The sequence below is a fragment of the Scyliorhinus canicula genome, chromosome 3 (assembly GCF_902713615.1).
Source record: "Scyliorhinus canicula chromosome 3, sScyCan1.1, whole genome shotgun sequence".
Lineage (NCBI taxonomy): Eukaryota > Metazoa > Chordata > Chondrichthyes > Carcharhiniformes > Scyliorhinidae > Scyliorhinus > Scyliorhinus canicula.
Window position 1 is genome coordinate 170,977,957 of NC_052148.1, and position 15,388 is coordinate 170,993,344.

The 15,388-nt window shown below is 40.5% G+C and overlaps 1 protein-coding gene across 13 annotated transcripts in view; it reads right to left on the minus strand.

The window, feature by feature from the left end:
• Nucleotides 1-15,388, minus strand: part of ptpn13 (protein tyrosine phosphatase non-receptor type 13) — a 367,703-nt gene that overhangs the window by 317,444 nt on the left and 34,871 nt on the right. For 12 of the 13 annotated variants that reach the window (XM_038791751.1, XM_038791755.1, XM_038791749.1 and 9 more), the window contains exon 2: nt 865-984. In XM_038791751.1, coding sequence (XP_038647679.1) covers nt 865-979 — 115 coding nt within the window. In that variant the 5' untranslated portion in view covers nt 980-984. Of the gene's footprint in view, nt 1-864; nt 988-15,388 lie in introns of all 13 variants that reach the window. The other variant, XM_038791743.1, reaches the window with a different exon arrangement.

Genomic DNA, 15,388 nt, shown 5'->3' on the forward strand with positions numbered 1-15,388 from the left:
TTCTTTTTAGTTTTTTTAAGTGCACAAGAGAAATCATGGCCTGAGCAATGCTAATAAAACTATTTATAGTGCAGCCAGGGCAAAAGTGCAGCCAGGGCAAAAGTAGGAAAGAAGAATACGGTTTTGTTCAGTTGTTACCACAGTATCCTTCTTCCTCTCTTGACCCCGTGAGGTGCTTTCCACAACAGGAAATATTTAAGGTCCATTTTCCAATGCAGCTCCAAAACAAACGAGTAGTATGTGACACAAAATCCATTACTGAGCATTAAACTAATCTGAATAACACCAACAGCAGCAGATCTAATTTACAAAATCTGTTGATGCTTAACTTGTCTATCAGACACTGAATTAGTACCCCACTGCCCTGAATTCTCATGTTTACACTGTCCTTAAATTGTTTAATACATGTTCCAATACAATATAGAAACAATTTTTAAAAGGAAAGATTGAAAAGTTTGAAAACAAAAAGACTCGAAGGTGACCTGGTCAAGACCTTTAAAAAAGGTGGTGAAACTGTTTGAGAAGGCAAATAAGGAAAAGGTATTACGGCTTGTCGGGAAACAAAAACTAGGAACAATAAACATAAGATATGCATTATTAAAATCCAACGAGGAGTTAGGAGATTCTTTAACCCAAGAGTAGTAGGATATGGAACATGGAGCAATCGAGGTAAATAGCATAGATGCATTTAAGAAAATATCAGGGAAAAAAAAGAGGGGAAAAGGAATAGAAGGGGTTAGAAGAAGAGAGGTGGGAGGGCTCTCATGTAGAGCATGAACCAGGTGGGTTGAACAACTCACTCCCATGCTGCATGTTCTAAATAATAAATTTCAATCGACATGTTAAAATGAAACGGTTACATACCTTTGTGAAACAGATCCTGTAGGCATTCTGCACTTCGACTTAAGACAGCCCAAATCTCCTCTTCCTCTAATGGTCCTCCCCGAACCTCCAGGGCCTCAGCCAGTGAGACATGCATTTTATCTGCTGGTCAAAAGAAAACCAGTTAAGAACTACATTGAGGTGTTTGTACTGTTGTACGATGTATACCAAAAGACAGAACAGAACTGAGAAAGAATATTCGGGATTGCTTGTGAAACACATACATTTTAGAATACAGGAGCTAGGCAAGACCATCTCATCCACCCATCTCAAGGTGAGTGGAGGTCTTTTCAAACGTCTGGTCTGGAAAAACCATAAACCGAAGAGCCGGATTTTGCTGCAAAATATATGGGGCTATCGGCGCTCGAGGATGCCCTCTTCCAGAACCTCGCTGAGACACCTGGCATTTAAATACAACATATATACCCACTAAACTCACCAGAACAAATTTGTTTAACATCGGTGGTATAAAAGATAATCTAATCCTTAATCAAAGATGAAATAGAAAAAGACATAGAAACTGAAAAGAAACTGAAAATATAATACAAAACAATCAACAGAGATTGCAAAAGAAAAATTCATTCTTGATCAAACCCATTCAAATCTTTGAAAAGATAACAAAAAGAGCAAATAGGGAAATACAGAAGAGCTCCTCCCATATGTTCTAGAGGTCAGGATTCCTGGTTTTCCCCCAGTCGGCCCGGGTTCGACTCCCGGTATGGGAAAGAGCATTTATTTTTATGGTTGGCACGGTAGCCAGTGGTTAGCACTATTGCTTCACAGCACGAGGGTCCCAGGTTCAATTCCCGGCTTGGGTCACTGTCTGTGTGGAGTCTGCACGTTCTCCCAGTGTCTGCGTGTGGGTTTCCTCCGGGTGCTCCGCTTTCCTCCCACAAGTTCTGAAAGACATGCCGTTAGGTGAATTGGACATCCTGAATTCTCCCTCAGTGTACCCAAACAAAGTCCCTACAAAGTTCATAAGAGACTGCATAATAAACTCACCAGTAACATCACAAACCATCTGGAATCAAGGGACAGATAGCAGATTGAATAGAAAGATGGCATCAAAAGTGAAAAACAGATTTTGGGCTTAAAGGTGGGGTTGCTGATTGCCTAATAGCAGCAAGTGGTGTTCCACAGGGATCGGTGCTGGGACCACCTATTGTTCACAATTTACATAAAGAATTTGGACTCTGGAATCTGAAGTACAATCAGAAAATCTGAAGGTAACATTAAATTGTGGCATGTCTTTAGGGGTGGACATGACACAATATAGGAAGACATTAAAAAAAGTACAAAATTAACATGTAATTGGCAAATGAATTTCAACATGGAGGAAGAGTGTGAAGTAAGAAGGATAAGGAGGCTACATGGTTCTTGAAGTATGTGCTCAAATGCAGTAGTGGATCAAAATAAATAAATAATCTTTATTGTTACTAGTAGGCTTACATTAACACTGCAATGAAGTTACTGTGAAAAGCCCCTAATCGCCACATTCCAGCGCCTGTTCGGGTACAGAGGGAGAATTCAGAATCCTCAGCTGGCAGGGGAATTGAACCCATGCTGCTGGCCTTGTTCTGCATCACAAACCAGCTGTCTAGCCCACTGAGCTAAACCAACCCCCTGAAGAATCTGAGGGGTGGAAGTGGACAAATCAATAACCTATATTGCAACTTCTTAAAAAGGCCATAAAAAAACACAACTTAATTTTTCAATGTATAGATTTCATATGCAGAGCAGTTGTTAAACTTGTATAGGACCCTGGTTAGAGCACACTTGGAGCACCCTGACCAGCTCTGGTCTCCATATCATTGAAACAAAAAGGACATAATGACATTGAAGATGATGCAAACAAATTACTAGAATGATACACCAACCAGAACTGGTCATTATGAGGAGCAGTTGAAATATGTAGCTTAAATGCATTTAAGTGGAAATTAGTTAAGTACTTATGAAGGAGAAAGTAATAGAAAAATACATAGATGGGGTTAAGTGAAGAATTGTGGAAGTGGTCCATGTGATGTCCATCATCTGCATGGATCTGTTGGGCAAATGATCTGTTTCTATGCAGTAGATGCTTCATTGTACATTATAAACTGTTAATGTACATCTACTCAGTGAAAGTTATTTTAAAATTATATATGTCCCACTTCTTGGCACAAAGCACCACGAGTTCCACCAGTGAAAGAGCAAGGAGACAGATCCCGAATCAACTCCAGCCATAACAGGGATTAAACCCTGTTCTGTTCGCACCAATCTGATCCATACTGGTCATTCAGCCAACAAAGTCAATTAAAGTCAATGTTGCTGTGTCAACATATATTTTTACATGCATGATGTAGCCTGGAGCTATGGATAGTGATGATAGGGGCTCCATTTTCTTTCCATCATATGACGAATCAGGAATCCTTCCCGTTCTTATCACCTGCTATTAATATATGTTGGAAGAATTTTACAAGTTGATATTCAATTTCTTAGGCCGCATTATGAATGCACCTTCCTTAGCCATCAAGTCCTGCAGTCAGACTTCAACCGAGAGCTTCTGGCTTAGAGGCAGAGACGTTATCCACTGTACCACAATACCTCCATGTCCTACTTACTGAAGAACAAATTCCCTAGTGCTTGAAAATTAAATTTTACAAATATGGAGGCTCATTCCTCTGAACGTTTAACTTTTGTTTGAAATTTTAAAAAGTTTAGTTTTTGCACTTCATTTATGCCTCTTTTAACTCTCCCAATGACCACTCTTTCCATTTCTTTCTTTTGCATTTATAACACATTTGACATTGAATAAAGTATTCAAATTTCACTCCCTGGTTCAAGCTCTGATTGATTCACTAACAATTCTTTAATCTGATGGACAAAAGATTTGTAATTACTTTCCATGTTTGAAAAGTCCCAGATCTCCTGTACCAGGGTGCTGTACCACAATAGGTCCCAGATTTCCTGTAGCCACAATGGCTTTCTAAGTACAGTAAATTCCAGTTCAAACCTCACAGAAAGTCTGTGGATAAGTGCAAATGTAATGACCATCTGGCACATTCACTCACAACCAAGTGTGGAATTTGGCTCCACATCTCTGCAATAATCACCAAAGTAAAAACTGATTGAATTTCTTTTTGAATGGACTCAATATTTACTGAATTATTAGTTAGAGGATGTTGAACAGAATATGTATATTAAAGCAAGCATGTATGAACTCGACTCTCCCCAGCTGGTGCAGTAATACAAGTAGAGAGCACAACTGTAGTTGACTGCTTGCGCCTTTCTTAGCAATTAATCACTCAATGTAATTAAACTGAGGGATTAGACTCCAGTAGCAAAACATTCTGACTAATATAGTGAGACACCTTGTAAGAGTTAAACCTCTCCAACAAAAAGCAAATGGTACTCCAAAAACACCTCTAAACAATCAATACCTTTCTCACCTCACAATGTGCAATTAGTTTCTTACATTGATTAAAATATGAATGCAAATGCAGGCAGGCTGCCATGATCAGTTTATAGTTTTAACCCCAAATACCTCCAGGTGTAGGAAAAACTGTTTTATTATTTCTTTTAGGAGGACTATGAAATCTCAATGGAAATGTTCCGATAAGGCCAATGATGGCATCGTATTGGCATCGCTGATTTATTAGAGGATTGCAAACATTTTGAGAAGTCTTGTGTTCAATGTCAAATTTTTCTTAGTCATTGTAATGGATGAAACACCCCCACTCCATCCAATAGGAAGAGGCATTGACCCATAATTGAATCTGTTCATTCTGGTCGTATGCACAAGGTACATATTGTGATCGCAGCTGATGTTACCACCGATCAAGTCAAATCCCAGAGTGAAACCTGGCTAGATAGATCCTAACTTTTTTTTTGAGAAATCATGGAACAAAGTTACTGAACAAATTCATAGGAGTCTCCGAATGAACTTTTAACATAAACAATAAAACATTTATTAAACAAAATGAACTATATCACACCAGACAGCAAGGTTGAAATGATCTCAATACAAAGACAAGAAAATGATTCAAACTCATACTATTCCTTTTCTCCCAGAAATACCTTTACAGACATATACAAATTCAGAAAGATTAAATAAATTTACAATGTCTTTCTTATACACTAATATTCAGGTTAAGTATGAAATGCATGTGAATTGACAGGTGAACTGGCCTGGTCCGGCATACTGCACCCCCAAAGTAAATGACAGATGCAGCCAAAGCAGATTCCATAGATTTTGCAACAACCCACCAGATGTTTAACACACAGAGCCCACCAGTCTCATTGTGACATTTTCATGAGAGTTTCCAATCGCAACATTTGAAGATCGTACCTTGGAATTCTCTTCAAATGTTGCTCCCACTCATACAACCTCAACAAGGATACATTGAGGGTTTTAATCTTGCCTTATGAGACTCATTTCATCTGGATCTCAGAGTACGCTCAGACTTCACCTTCCAAGCACACTTACGGATCTTCGGCCCATGCCAAGCAGAACATCACACCGCCAGAGGATACCTTTGCCCTTATGACCCATAGCACAACATCACCAACCTTTAGCTGCCCGCTCAGGTTTTCTTGGCTTCTCTCGAGCCCAGTTTGCTTCATATCTGCTCCGCATAAGGCAGAGGGGCAAAAGAAAGCCATTTAGCTCACTGGAGTCTGTCCATCATTAAATAATATCTATCCTCAACTCCACTTTCCTGCCTTATCCCCATAACCCTTGATTTCCTTACTAATTAAAACCTGTCCAACTCCACTGTGTTAGCCCCAGCACCCTTTCCCCATGACTTCCCGCCCCTTCACCCACATTGACCCCCTCCCTCACACACATACACACACCACACACAGTTCCTTTCCTCCAGCTCCATGGTCCCTTACCTTCTGCGGCACAAGACAAAGGAATGGCCCCCAGCTGGCCATTCCTGTAGCAGGCCAGGCTCTGCTCACTGTTGCCATTGGGCAAGTCACTGACGGTACCGGACATGAAGAGCCAAAATGTGCAGCCTTTCGAGTTGCTGCCGCTCATTACCAGCTCAGACTATCCCCGAGTGGTGGGGGCTCAGGGGACAGCAGTCCTGCTGGGAGGGGGGAGGAGATAATGGGGCTGAGGCTCTGGAGTCGCTCTCCAAATACAAGTAACACATCAAATGACCTACGTCAAAATACATCATGACCTTCTTCTTTTACATATCTAACCTTTCTGTTCTTCAAACAACATACAAAAACAAATGGAGCTATTAACTTTAATGTTTCCACTATAGACCCTTCTCCCCACACCCCCCCCCCCCCCCCCAACACCCGCGCCATCCCCCCACTACCCCCTTAGTTTACCATGATGGAGTGTAGCTATCCATGCATATATATTTGACATTAGTAGTCCTTAACTTAAGTAGAAAATTTTACTTGAGGAAATGCAAGGGAATAAGCAGTACCACCTCAGATTAAATTAAGGGACGAAAGCAGAGGAACTATTTCTTGTCAAACATGTTTGAATCAAAAACTCTGCATTCTGCCTTTTATTACACCACTAGATTTTTGTTTTGAATAAGAATGCGAACACTACCATGCATTCCCACCTTGGAGTAAGAGAGCAATTTCGGATTCATTCCAGTTGCAATCTGCAACTTGTTGCATTTTCTGCACTTTCGACAACAGCACCATCAAGTGAGAAATTAAGCCTCACTCTTCCCTACCCACCCCACATTTCTCAGTCGACAAGTGCGCCTGCTTTTATAATTCCGCTTATTATTGAATCATGCAGACCTACAAAGTCCAGGGATTACCTTTTGAAAAGGATGAGGAAATTTCAGGTCATGAAACATAAATTGTATCAATGACTGTAAGGTGAGAAGTGGATGTGAGGCAGATGATCAGCCATGATTGTATGTCAAGAGCAGGCTTGAGGGAACAAATTGCTCCCATTTCACTTTATTCCTATTGAAAGACCGCATCAAGCAAATCACTGACAATAAATGGGATAGGTGCTAAGTCTGCCCTATTCAGAAACCTTCAGCAGCCCTCAAATATCTAGCAACCCACTTAAGGTTTATGTTAGCTAGGAATGAATGGAAAAAGGAATCAAGATTACTTGTTCCACATTTGGAATACTGCAGTCAGGTCTGGTTCTTTTCTTGAAGAAGGATTATAATAGAACCGAAGAACAAGACACACAGAATTACTGTGATGATACCAGGGTTAAGATCAGAATTACAAGATTTAGAGTAACTAAGGATTTATTTCACATAGTGAGAAGATTACTAGAATACTAAAATAATATAAAGAATTACACTAAGACTATATCAGTTGCAGGCAAACAGAAGACTAGATCCCAGGATCCCAAAATGAGCACGTTTACTTCATGGAAATGGTTTTCACAGAGGTTTATTGGAATATGAAAAGTAGCGGTGATCGAGATTTAAATTGACTACAGCATTCAAAATGGTTCTGGACAATAATATTAAGATGGTAAGGCGAGAAAGCGGGAAAATCATAGTTTCTCCTGAAGGATTTTGTGGAACTGTGGTTAGATAAAAAGTTGGTTAGCATGGTTGCCTCATTAGATAAATTCTAAATCAGAACACCAAGATCTGTCAGCAACAGACACACAGATTACGTGGAACCTAATGGAATTAAAGATTGAATATAGAGCCTCGAAGTTTCATGGTATGTACCTATGTGGTGAACAAAGACAAATACCTTCACCTGCTCTAAAGAGGGCAAAGAATATCGGTTTCAGTTATATGAAACCAATAGAAGATTAAATTCTTTGTTGACTGGAGAGAAGCTAGTTAAATAGGAATATTGTTATTGTGTTCCATTTATATTAAAGTGCATTAAATTCTTTATTATCTGGCATGCGCAGGAAATGATTGGTGCCAATTAATCAAAAATGCCAGTCAGTGGAGTGTTCAATTTACCAATGGAATACAGTGCCAGACTTGTTGCATGACTCAATTTGCAAGTGGTCAGGAAATAAAGAGTAGTATTCTTTTTACTTCTAATTTGCAACAGTACATTCAAATACAAAATGAAGCATAAAATAATAAAGTATACTGGCACGGGTTCCAAATAACTTTGTAATTGTTTCCAGTTGGTAAGTGACAATTTGTATCAGGAAATCATCAGACATTCCGGTTAGTAGAGAATTCTGGTTGGTAGAGTGTCAAGTAACACTATATTTACTGTAATGCTTACAAACATAGAATGTAGACCAATGATTCTGGAATTTAATTTTATGCCCCATGTATGAGGCCAGAAAACCCACAAACAAAACATTCTCAGGGAATAAATTGGATTTACATAGCACCATTCTTAATCTCCCACAAATAACGATTTACTTTGTTACTTCAAAATGCAGTATTGTTATGCAGTAACACAGTGGTTACTTTGAATACAAAGCACGAAGGGAACACATGACTATTTAATCTAGCTTTTGGAAAGAATATTAGCTAAGAAATTAGCTAAATTCCCTATTCATCTTCAAATAATGCTTTGGGAGCTTTTCTGTCCGTGGGAACAGACAAGAGGCTTCATATTAACATTACCTCCCAACGATCGCAGCCCCAACAGTACAGCACTCCATTGGTACATTAATGAAGCATCACATTAGATTATATAATTAAATCCTGGAGTGCTGCTTGAACCTCCAACCTTCTTACTCAAGGGGCAAGTGAACACAGAGCCAAGGCCAACAATGGAATTCATCATTAGCCTTCGATTTATATATAAACTGGAAATTATAACTTCCTGAACCAAAAACCTCCTGGTAACTGCACATGCAACAGCAGTTTTTTCTTCATCTATTAAATTAGTTGTTAAAGCACATCATATTCATGGTTATGAATTAGCAATGAGTTGCCCCATAGTGCAAGTGCATAGAGGTCTGCAAACCAAGTCCAATGTTTGAATGCCAAATTAGAATGGGACAACATTACAATCATTACCCGATTAAACCAGTAGTATGTACCAAAAAATAACCATGTTGTATTCATCAATTAATAAAACTGCCTTTGATTTAATCAATTCTGTGATTCAGAATACAGAAACTGGTCAACAGGGAATTTACAGTAAACACACCATACAAGTAAGTTTATTTGTCCAGTTACAAAACTCTAAAACTATCTCAGTTACATAGGTTAATCTAAATCCAATGCTCCAGTCTCCCATGGCAGCTACATTCTCCTATATTTGTGAAATAGTTTGGCTCCGATTTTACCTGCCCCCACATGGGACCTGGGGACCAGACGTGTGTCAGTTGCCCCATATCTGTCAGGTTTTTAGAGCAGGAATTGAAGTGGTATTTGATACGGCATCATGATCCAATGTGCAATGTTAGGTCGGTTCCATAGACACTCTGCAGGCAAGTTTTAAATTTATTTTCACTTTTTCTTGTCGACCAGGTGTACTCCTCCCAGCATCTTGGGACTTCCCCGATAATGGGGGAATAATGATTCCCCAATTGTAGCTAGACAAATGCATACTACTAATAGTTGTAGTGAGCTTTGAAAGGTTCCCAACACTGCCCAGCCCCATGCCATGGCCTCTAGTTTTCCCTCCCACTAACTGCCAAACTGATGTTGAGAGGCTGTGTAAATTGCGCCCATACGCTCTTGGAAATATTGAAGAATAACAGGTTGTCATGTTGTAACATCCAAGATTCCAAAGGGGCTAACAAAGTAGACACATAGGTTGTTTCGCTGGCTTTGGAATCTAGAACAAAGGTGGAATTTGTTCACTCAAAAGGGGTTGAGAATCTTTGGAATTCTCTACTCCAGAGGGTTGTGGATGCTCCACATAAGGCTGGACAGACAAATCTTTGGTCTCTCAGGGAATCAAGGGGAGCAGGCTGGTAAACGGAATTGAAGTTCAAGTCAGCAATGATCATGTTGAATGATGAAGACGACTTGATGGCCATTTGGTCTCCTCCTGCTCCTATCTAGTGTTCTTGTGCATTCCTAGCTGCAGCTTCTCACTGCTTGTGTCTTTCAACTGTCCAGCCTGTGGAGCAGGAGTTTCCAACATTTTACTGAAGCAAGACTATTTTGTATTACACTGAGTCGAGACTCAGCATGGCGACTCAGTGTAAGTACCCATTATTGAATTAATTTTATTTACACCACCCAATAGAACATTTTTGTTTTGACTACCAATTCCATTTAATGGTTGGGACGATGACATGGATTTGATATATTTTAAATCAACCCCGACTCACATTGCTCTACTGCTGGATTCTGTGATGCCAACAAGTTTTTAGTTTCTTTTTACTTTCGCTTTAAACTGTATTAGGAAGCTGGGCTACAGGAAGGTTATAATGCTCCTTTTCTCAGATTTCCTCTTTCAAGCAAATGATCTACACGACACAGACAGATTCTCTCTCCAATCTTCGCTAGCTATATGAAGAAACCTAATACTTTGCAACAACTCCAATCTCAGTGGTTTTTCACCATGACCATCAGTCCAGCCTGATGTAACATGACTCATCTTCATTTTGCCTTGCCTTTTCTTTTACCTTGACTTTTCTTTTACCTTGCTGTTGGCATCAGACTTGAGCAAACTAAATCTTGTTCTAGTAGTGTGTTTAAACACCAACTCAACTTGTTATAAACTATTGGGTTATTCTAAGAGGGCAGAAAATTGTCCAGCCTATGTCAGGGAACCATGAAAATTACTATCTAGCAAATACTTCTGCAAAGCCCTCCTCACAATCTATACACTTCTTTGCTAGAGTGTGACTGACTCCATTCTTACTCAGAAACATTTCAAACGCTTCTGACACCAACACCTCTGGAAACCGATAAATGGTCAACCTACGTCTCAAAACCTCAATAGTGTGGCACTTGTGGTATTGAATATCGACTCAACATTTTTTCACTTGCTATTGCTGTCAACCAAAACCAATTCTCTCCCTTCCACCTCAAGAGAAATCAATATGTATTTGTTCCCATGGTTTAATGTTTGACCATGGAAAGAAAGGTGCCTAGGGTGGATCATTTCTCGTTCTGAGACAGACTACACAACCTCTCACCAATTCTTCAACATCGCTGTCTACCTTGACACTGCTTGCATACATGCTACGCTGATGATTGAAATGCATGCAAGCACAGCAGGGCAAAAGAGAGTAAGAAAGTACAAGAATAAGGTAAGGCGGACGACTGATGCGGAGGCAAATGCACAAAAACAAAACTGACCAAGAGATGCAACTGGCATCATGGTACCACCCAGGTGCCCCTCCCACCAGGTTTTGTTTTTTGCTTGCTCTGTATTTAACAAAACAAAAACAGAAAAGGGGTGGGAGAAGAAAGAGACCCCCCCCCCCCCCCCCCCCAGTATGTGTAATTAAATTCTTTCCTCTTTGCTTCTCTGTATATACACTTCCCCTGTTGGGGAATTATCACCCCTTGGGTTTTTAGTTTTATAATGTTCTTGTTTTTACTTTTCTGTTTCTTTTGTGTGCACATCTGTAAATGTACCATGCATAAAACCCAATAAAATCATTCTTTAAAAAAAAAAATGATTGAAATACATATTATTAAAATCAATTAAACTGAAATTGAAATGTACCCCACCATGTTTTCTGCAACACTGGTACTCTCCAATCTGTCTAACTGCAGCTTTAATCTAGTTTAATTAAGATGGGGTAAATTGTGAATGTATGCACAACATGAGACATAGATGTTAACTACTCATCGACTGAATGGAGACACCTGGAGTTTTGTATTTGCATTCTATGGTACTTTTAGTAACACAAGTAATTTTAAAAGTAATCACCAGCATGAATATGCAACTCTAGCATCAAATTGAGACTTTACAGTTAGATGTGGACATTTTCAAGTACATAAAGTTACTGCAGGTGCAATTTTGCCTGAACTTCAAAAATCACATATTTCCAAATATAAAAAATAGCACATTTTTATTCTCAACACCTTTTCTGTATGTATCCCTAAAATACTGTTCTCTACTTTGCAATCTATCATTGGATTTATGTTTCATTGTGCTACTAAGTTGTAAAAACTATATTTATTTTCACTGTCAAACCACAGTCTTGCATTAATTCCACAATGCAGATAGGATTGAAGATGTGGTGCAAATAAATTTCACTACACAAGTTACAGCAACTGAGGGCATCGCTAGACACGAGCCCTGTAACCGCCCTGTGGAGACTATGAAAAATGTACCCTTCCAGATCATGGAGGAATGATTTCTCACAACAGCAAGCATAACATTCAAATCCACATTTTCACTTTAACTACAGTGGAACAGTGGAACAGTATTTACTTGTCTTTGTAAATGTAGCAACAACTTGCATTCAGTCATTAAAGCATCCCAGAGTGTTTCACAAAGGCAACAACAAATGCCAAATCAAAGGACCAAGATATTAGTTGGGAGGATCAAAAGCTTGATTGAACAGACAGGTTTTAAAAAAGGGAACCATGTAAAAAAAAAAGTGAAGTGGAGCGACAGCAGCATTCAGGAAGGGAATTTCAAACCATGGGTGTTTAATCCCAATGCAGTAAGTAATTTTCCCCATCCTCTCCTTAAAAAAAAGTGTCAATTCTCAATGAGAAACACTTGTATAGGCACCAATATTCTCCATTCCTTCTCTAGCTCAAGCCTAGCCACACCTCTTAAATAAGTTCCACATGGTTCCACATCACTGACGGGGCCACATCCAGACAGCACATCCCAGAAAAATAGTTTTCCCAATAAATACTCAAAATAGATAAAGGTGCAGAACTGCAGAGTTTTTGATGAGTTCAGGACTATAGAAGGGAAGTCAGCATTTGAGAAGTCAAATCTCAAAGATATAAAGACATGAACTTAGGATTTCAGTGGCATAGTATCTGCACAATGTTAAAGAGGTATAAGAAATTAATTCTAATCATGAAGCAGACATAAGAAACATGATTCTGCTTTAAAGAACAACTCAATATTGTGTGTTCTGAAATGGCAGATTGGGGATCAGATGTGGGATCTTTCTGGATGTACACTCAAGTTCCATACCAGAAGTACACTTACCAAGTGAACTGGCGGGATGCAATAATAAAAACAAATCTTGTAATATAGACTAGTGCTTCAATAATTTAAACCCTGCTCTTGCTGTATGTCTTCATTCTTCAAATCTATCTGGTTTACAAATTTTGGAAAATTCTATTACTGAGTTCTAGTTTTTTTATGAGATGTGGGCGTCACTGGCTAGGTCAGCATTTATTGCGCATCCTTAGTTGCCCTCGAGAAGGTGGTGGTGAGTTGCGTTCTTGGACCACTGTAGTCCCCAAGGTGCAGGTGCATCCACACTACAGATAGGGAGGGATTTCCAGGATTTTGACCCAGCAACAGTGAAGGTACGATGACATGTTTCCATGTTGGAATGGTAAGTGATTTGGAGGGGAACCTCCAGGTGGTAGTGTTCCCAAGTATATGCTGCCCTTGTTCGTCGAGATGGTTGTGGGTTTGGAAGGTGCTGTCAGAGGAACCTTGGTGAGTTCCTGCCGTGCATCTCATAGATCTCACTGCTGCCACTGTTCGCTGGTGGTGGAGAGAGTGAATGTTTGTGAAAGGGGTAGCAATCAAGCGGGCTGCTTTGTCCTGGATGATGTTGAGCTTCATGAGTGTTACTGGAGCTGCACTCATCCAGGCAAGGGGAGAGTATTCCATCACACTCCTGACTTGCACCTTGTAGATGGTGGACAGGCTTTGGGTTGGCAGGAGAAGAGTTACTTCCACAGGATTCCTAGCTTTTGACCTGCTCTTGTAACCAAGGCATTCACATGTGTAGTCCAATTCAGTTTCTGGTCAATCATAACCCCCAGGATGTTGATAGTGGGAGATTCAGCAATGGTAATGCCATTGAATGTCATGGGGCGATGGTTAGATTCTCTCGTATTGGATGTAGTCATTGCCTGGCACTTGTGTGGCGTAAATGTTACTTGCCACTTATCAGCCCAAACCTGGATATTGTCCAGTTCTTGCTGCATTTGGATATGGACTGCTTCAGCGTCTGAGGAGTTGCGAATGGGGCTCAACACCATCAGCGAACATCCCCACTTTTGCCTTACGATGGAAGAAAAGTCTGACGAAGCAGCTGACGATGTTTGGGCCGAGGACACGAGACTGTGCAACTCCTGCAGTGATGCCCTGGAGCAGAGATGATTGACCTCTAATGACTTTCCTTTGTGCCAGGTATGACTCCAACCAGCAGAGGGTTTCCCCCTTGATCCCCAGATTTCCTGAGGCTCTTTGATTCTGTACTTGGTCAAATGCTGCCTTCATGTCAAGGGCAGTCACTCTCATCTCACCTCTGGCATTCAGTTCTTTTGTCCTTATTTGAACCAAGGCTATAACGAGGTCATGAGCAGAGTGAGCCTGGCAGAACCCAAACCGAGTGTCAGTGAATAGGTTATTGTGAGTAAGTGCCGCTTGATAGCGCTGTTGATGACTGCTTCCATCACTTTAGTGTTAATCGAGAGTAGACTGATGGGGCGGTAATTAGCCGGGTTTGACTTCTCCTGTTTGTGTACAGGACATATCTGGGCAATTTTCAACAATGATGGGTAGATGCCAGTGTTATAGCTGTACAGGAACAGCTTCACTAAGGGTGCAACAAATTCTGGAGCATAAGTTTTCAGTACTATTGCCAGAATATTGTCAGGCCCATTGCCTTTGCAATCTCCACTGCCTTCAGCCATTTCTTGATATCACTTGGAGTGAAATCAAATTAACTGAAGACTGACATCTGTGATGCTGGGCTCCTCCATAAGAGGCCAAATTGGAACATCCACTCGACACTTCTGGCTGAAGATTGTTGCGACTACTTCAACCTTATCTTTTGCACTGTGTGTTGTGCTCCTCCATCATTGAGAATGGAGCCTCCTCCTCCAGAATATGCACCACTATTTACGGCTGGATGTGGCAAAACTGCAGAGCTGAGATCTGATCTAATGGTTATGCAATTGCTTAGCTCTATCACTTGCTGCTTATGCTGTTTGGCATGCACATAGTCCTGTGTTGTAGCTTCACCAGGTTGACATTAATTTTTAGGAATGCCTGGTGTTGCTCTGGCATGACCTCCTGCACCTTCACTGAACCAGAGTTGATCTCCTGGCTTGGAAGTAATGATAGATTGGGGGATATTCCAGGCCATGAGATTGCAGATTGTGGTTGAGTACAATTCTGCCGCTGCTGATGGCCCACAGTTCCTCATCGATACCCAGTCTCAAGCTGCGAGATCTGTTTAAAATCTCTCCCATTTAGCAAGGTGGCAGTGTCACACAACAAAATGGAGGATATTCTCAATGATAAGATGGAATTTTGTCTCCACCAGGACTATGCAATGTTCACACCCATCAATACTGTCATGGACAGATGCATCTGTGGCAGGGAGAGTTGTCAGGATAAGTTCAGGAATATTTTTCCCCTCACCACCTGTCGCAGTCCCAGTTTAGAAGCTATGTCCTTTAGAACCCGGCCAACTCAGTTTGTGGTGGTGGTGGTACAGAGCCACCTTTGGAGT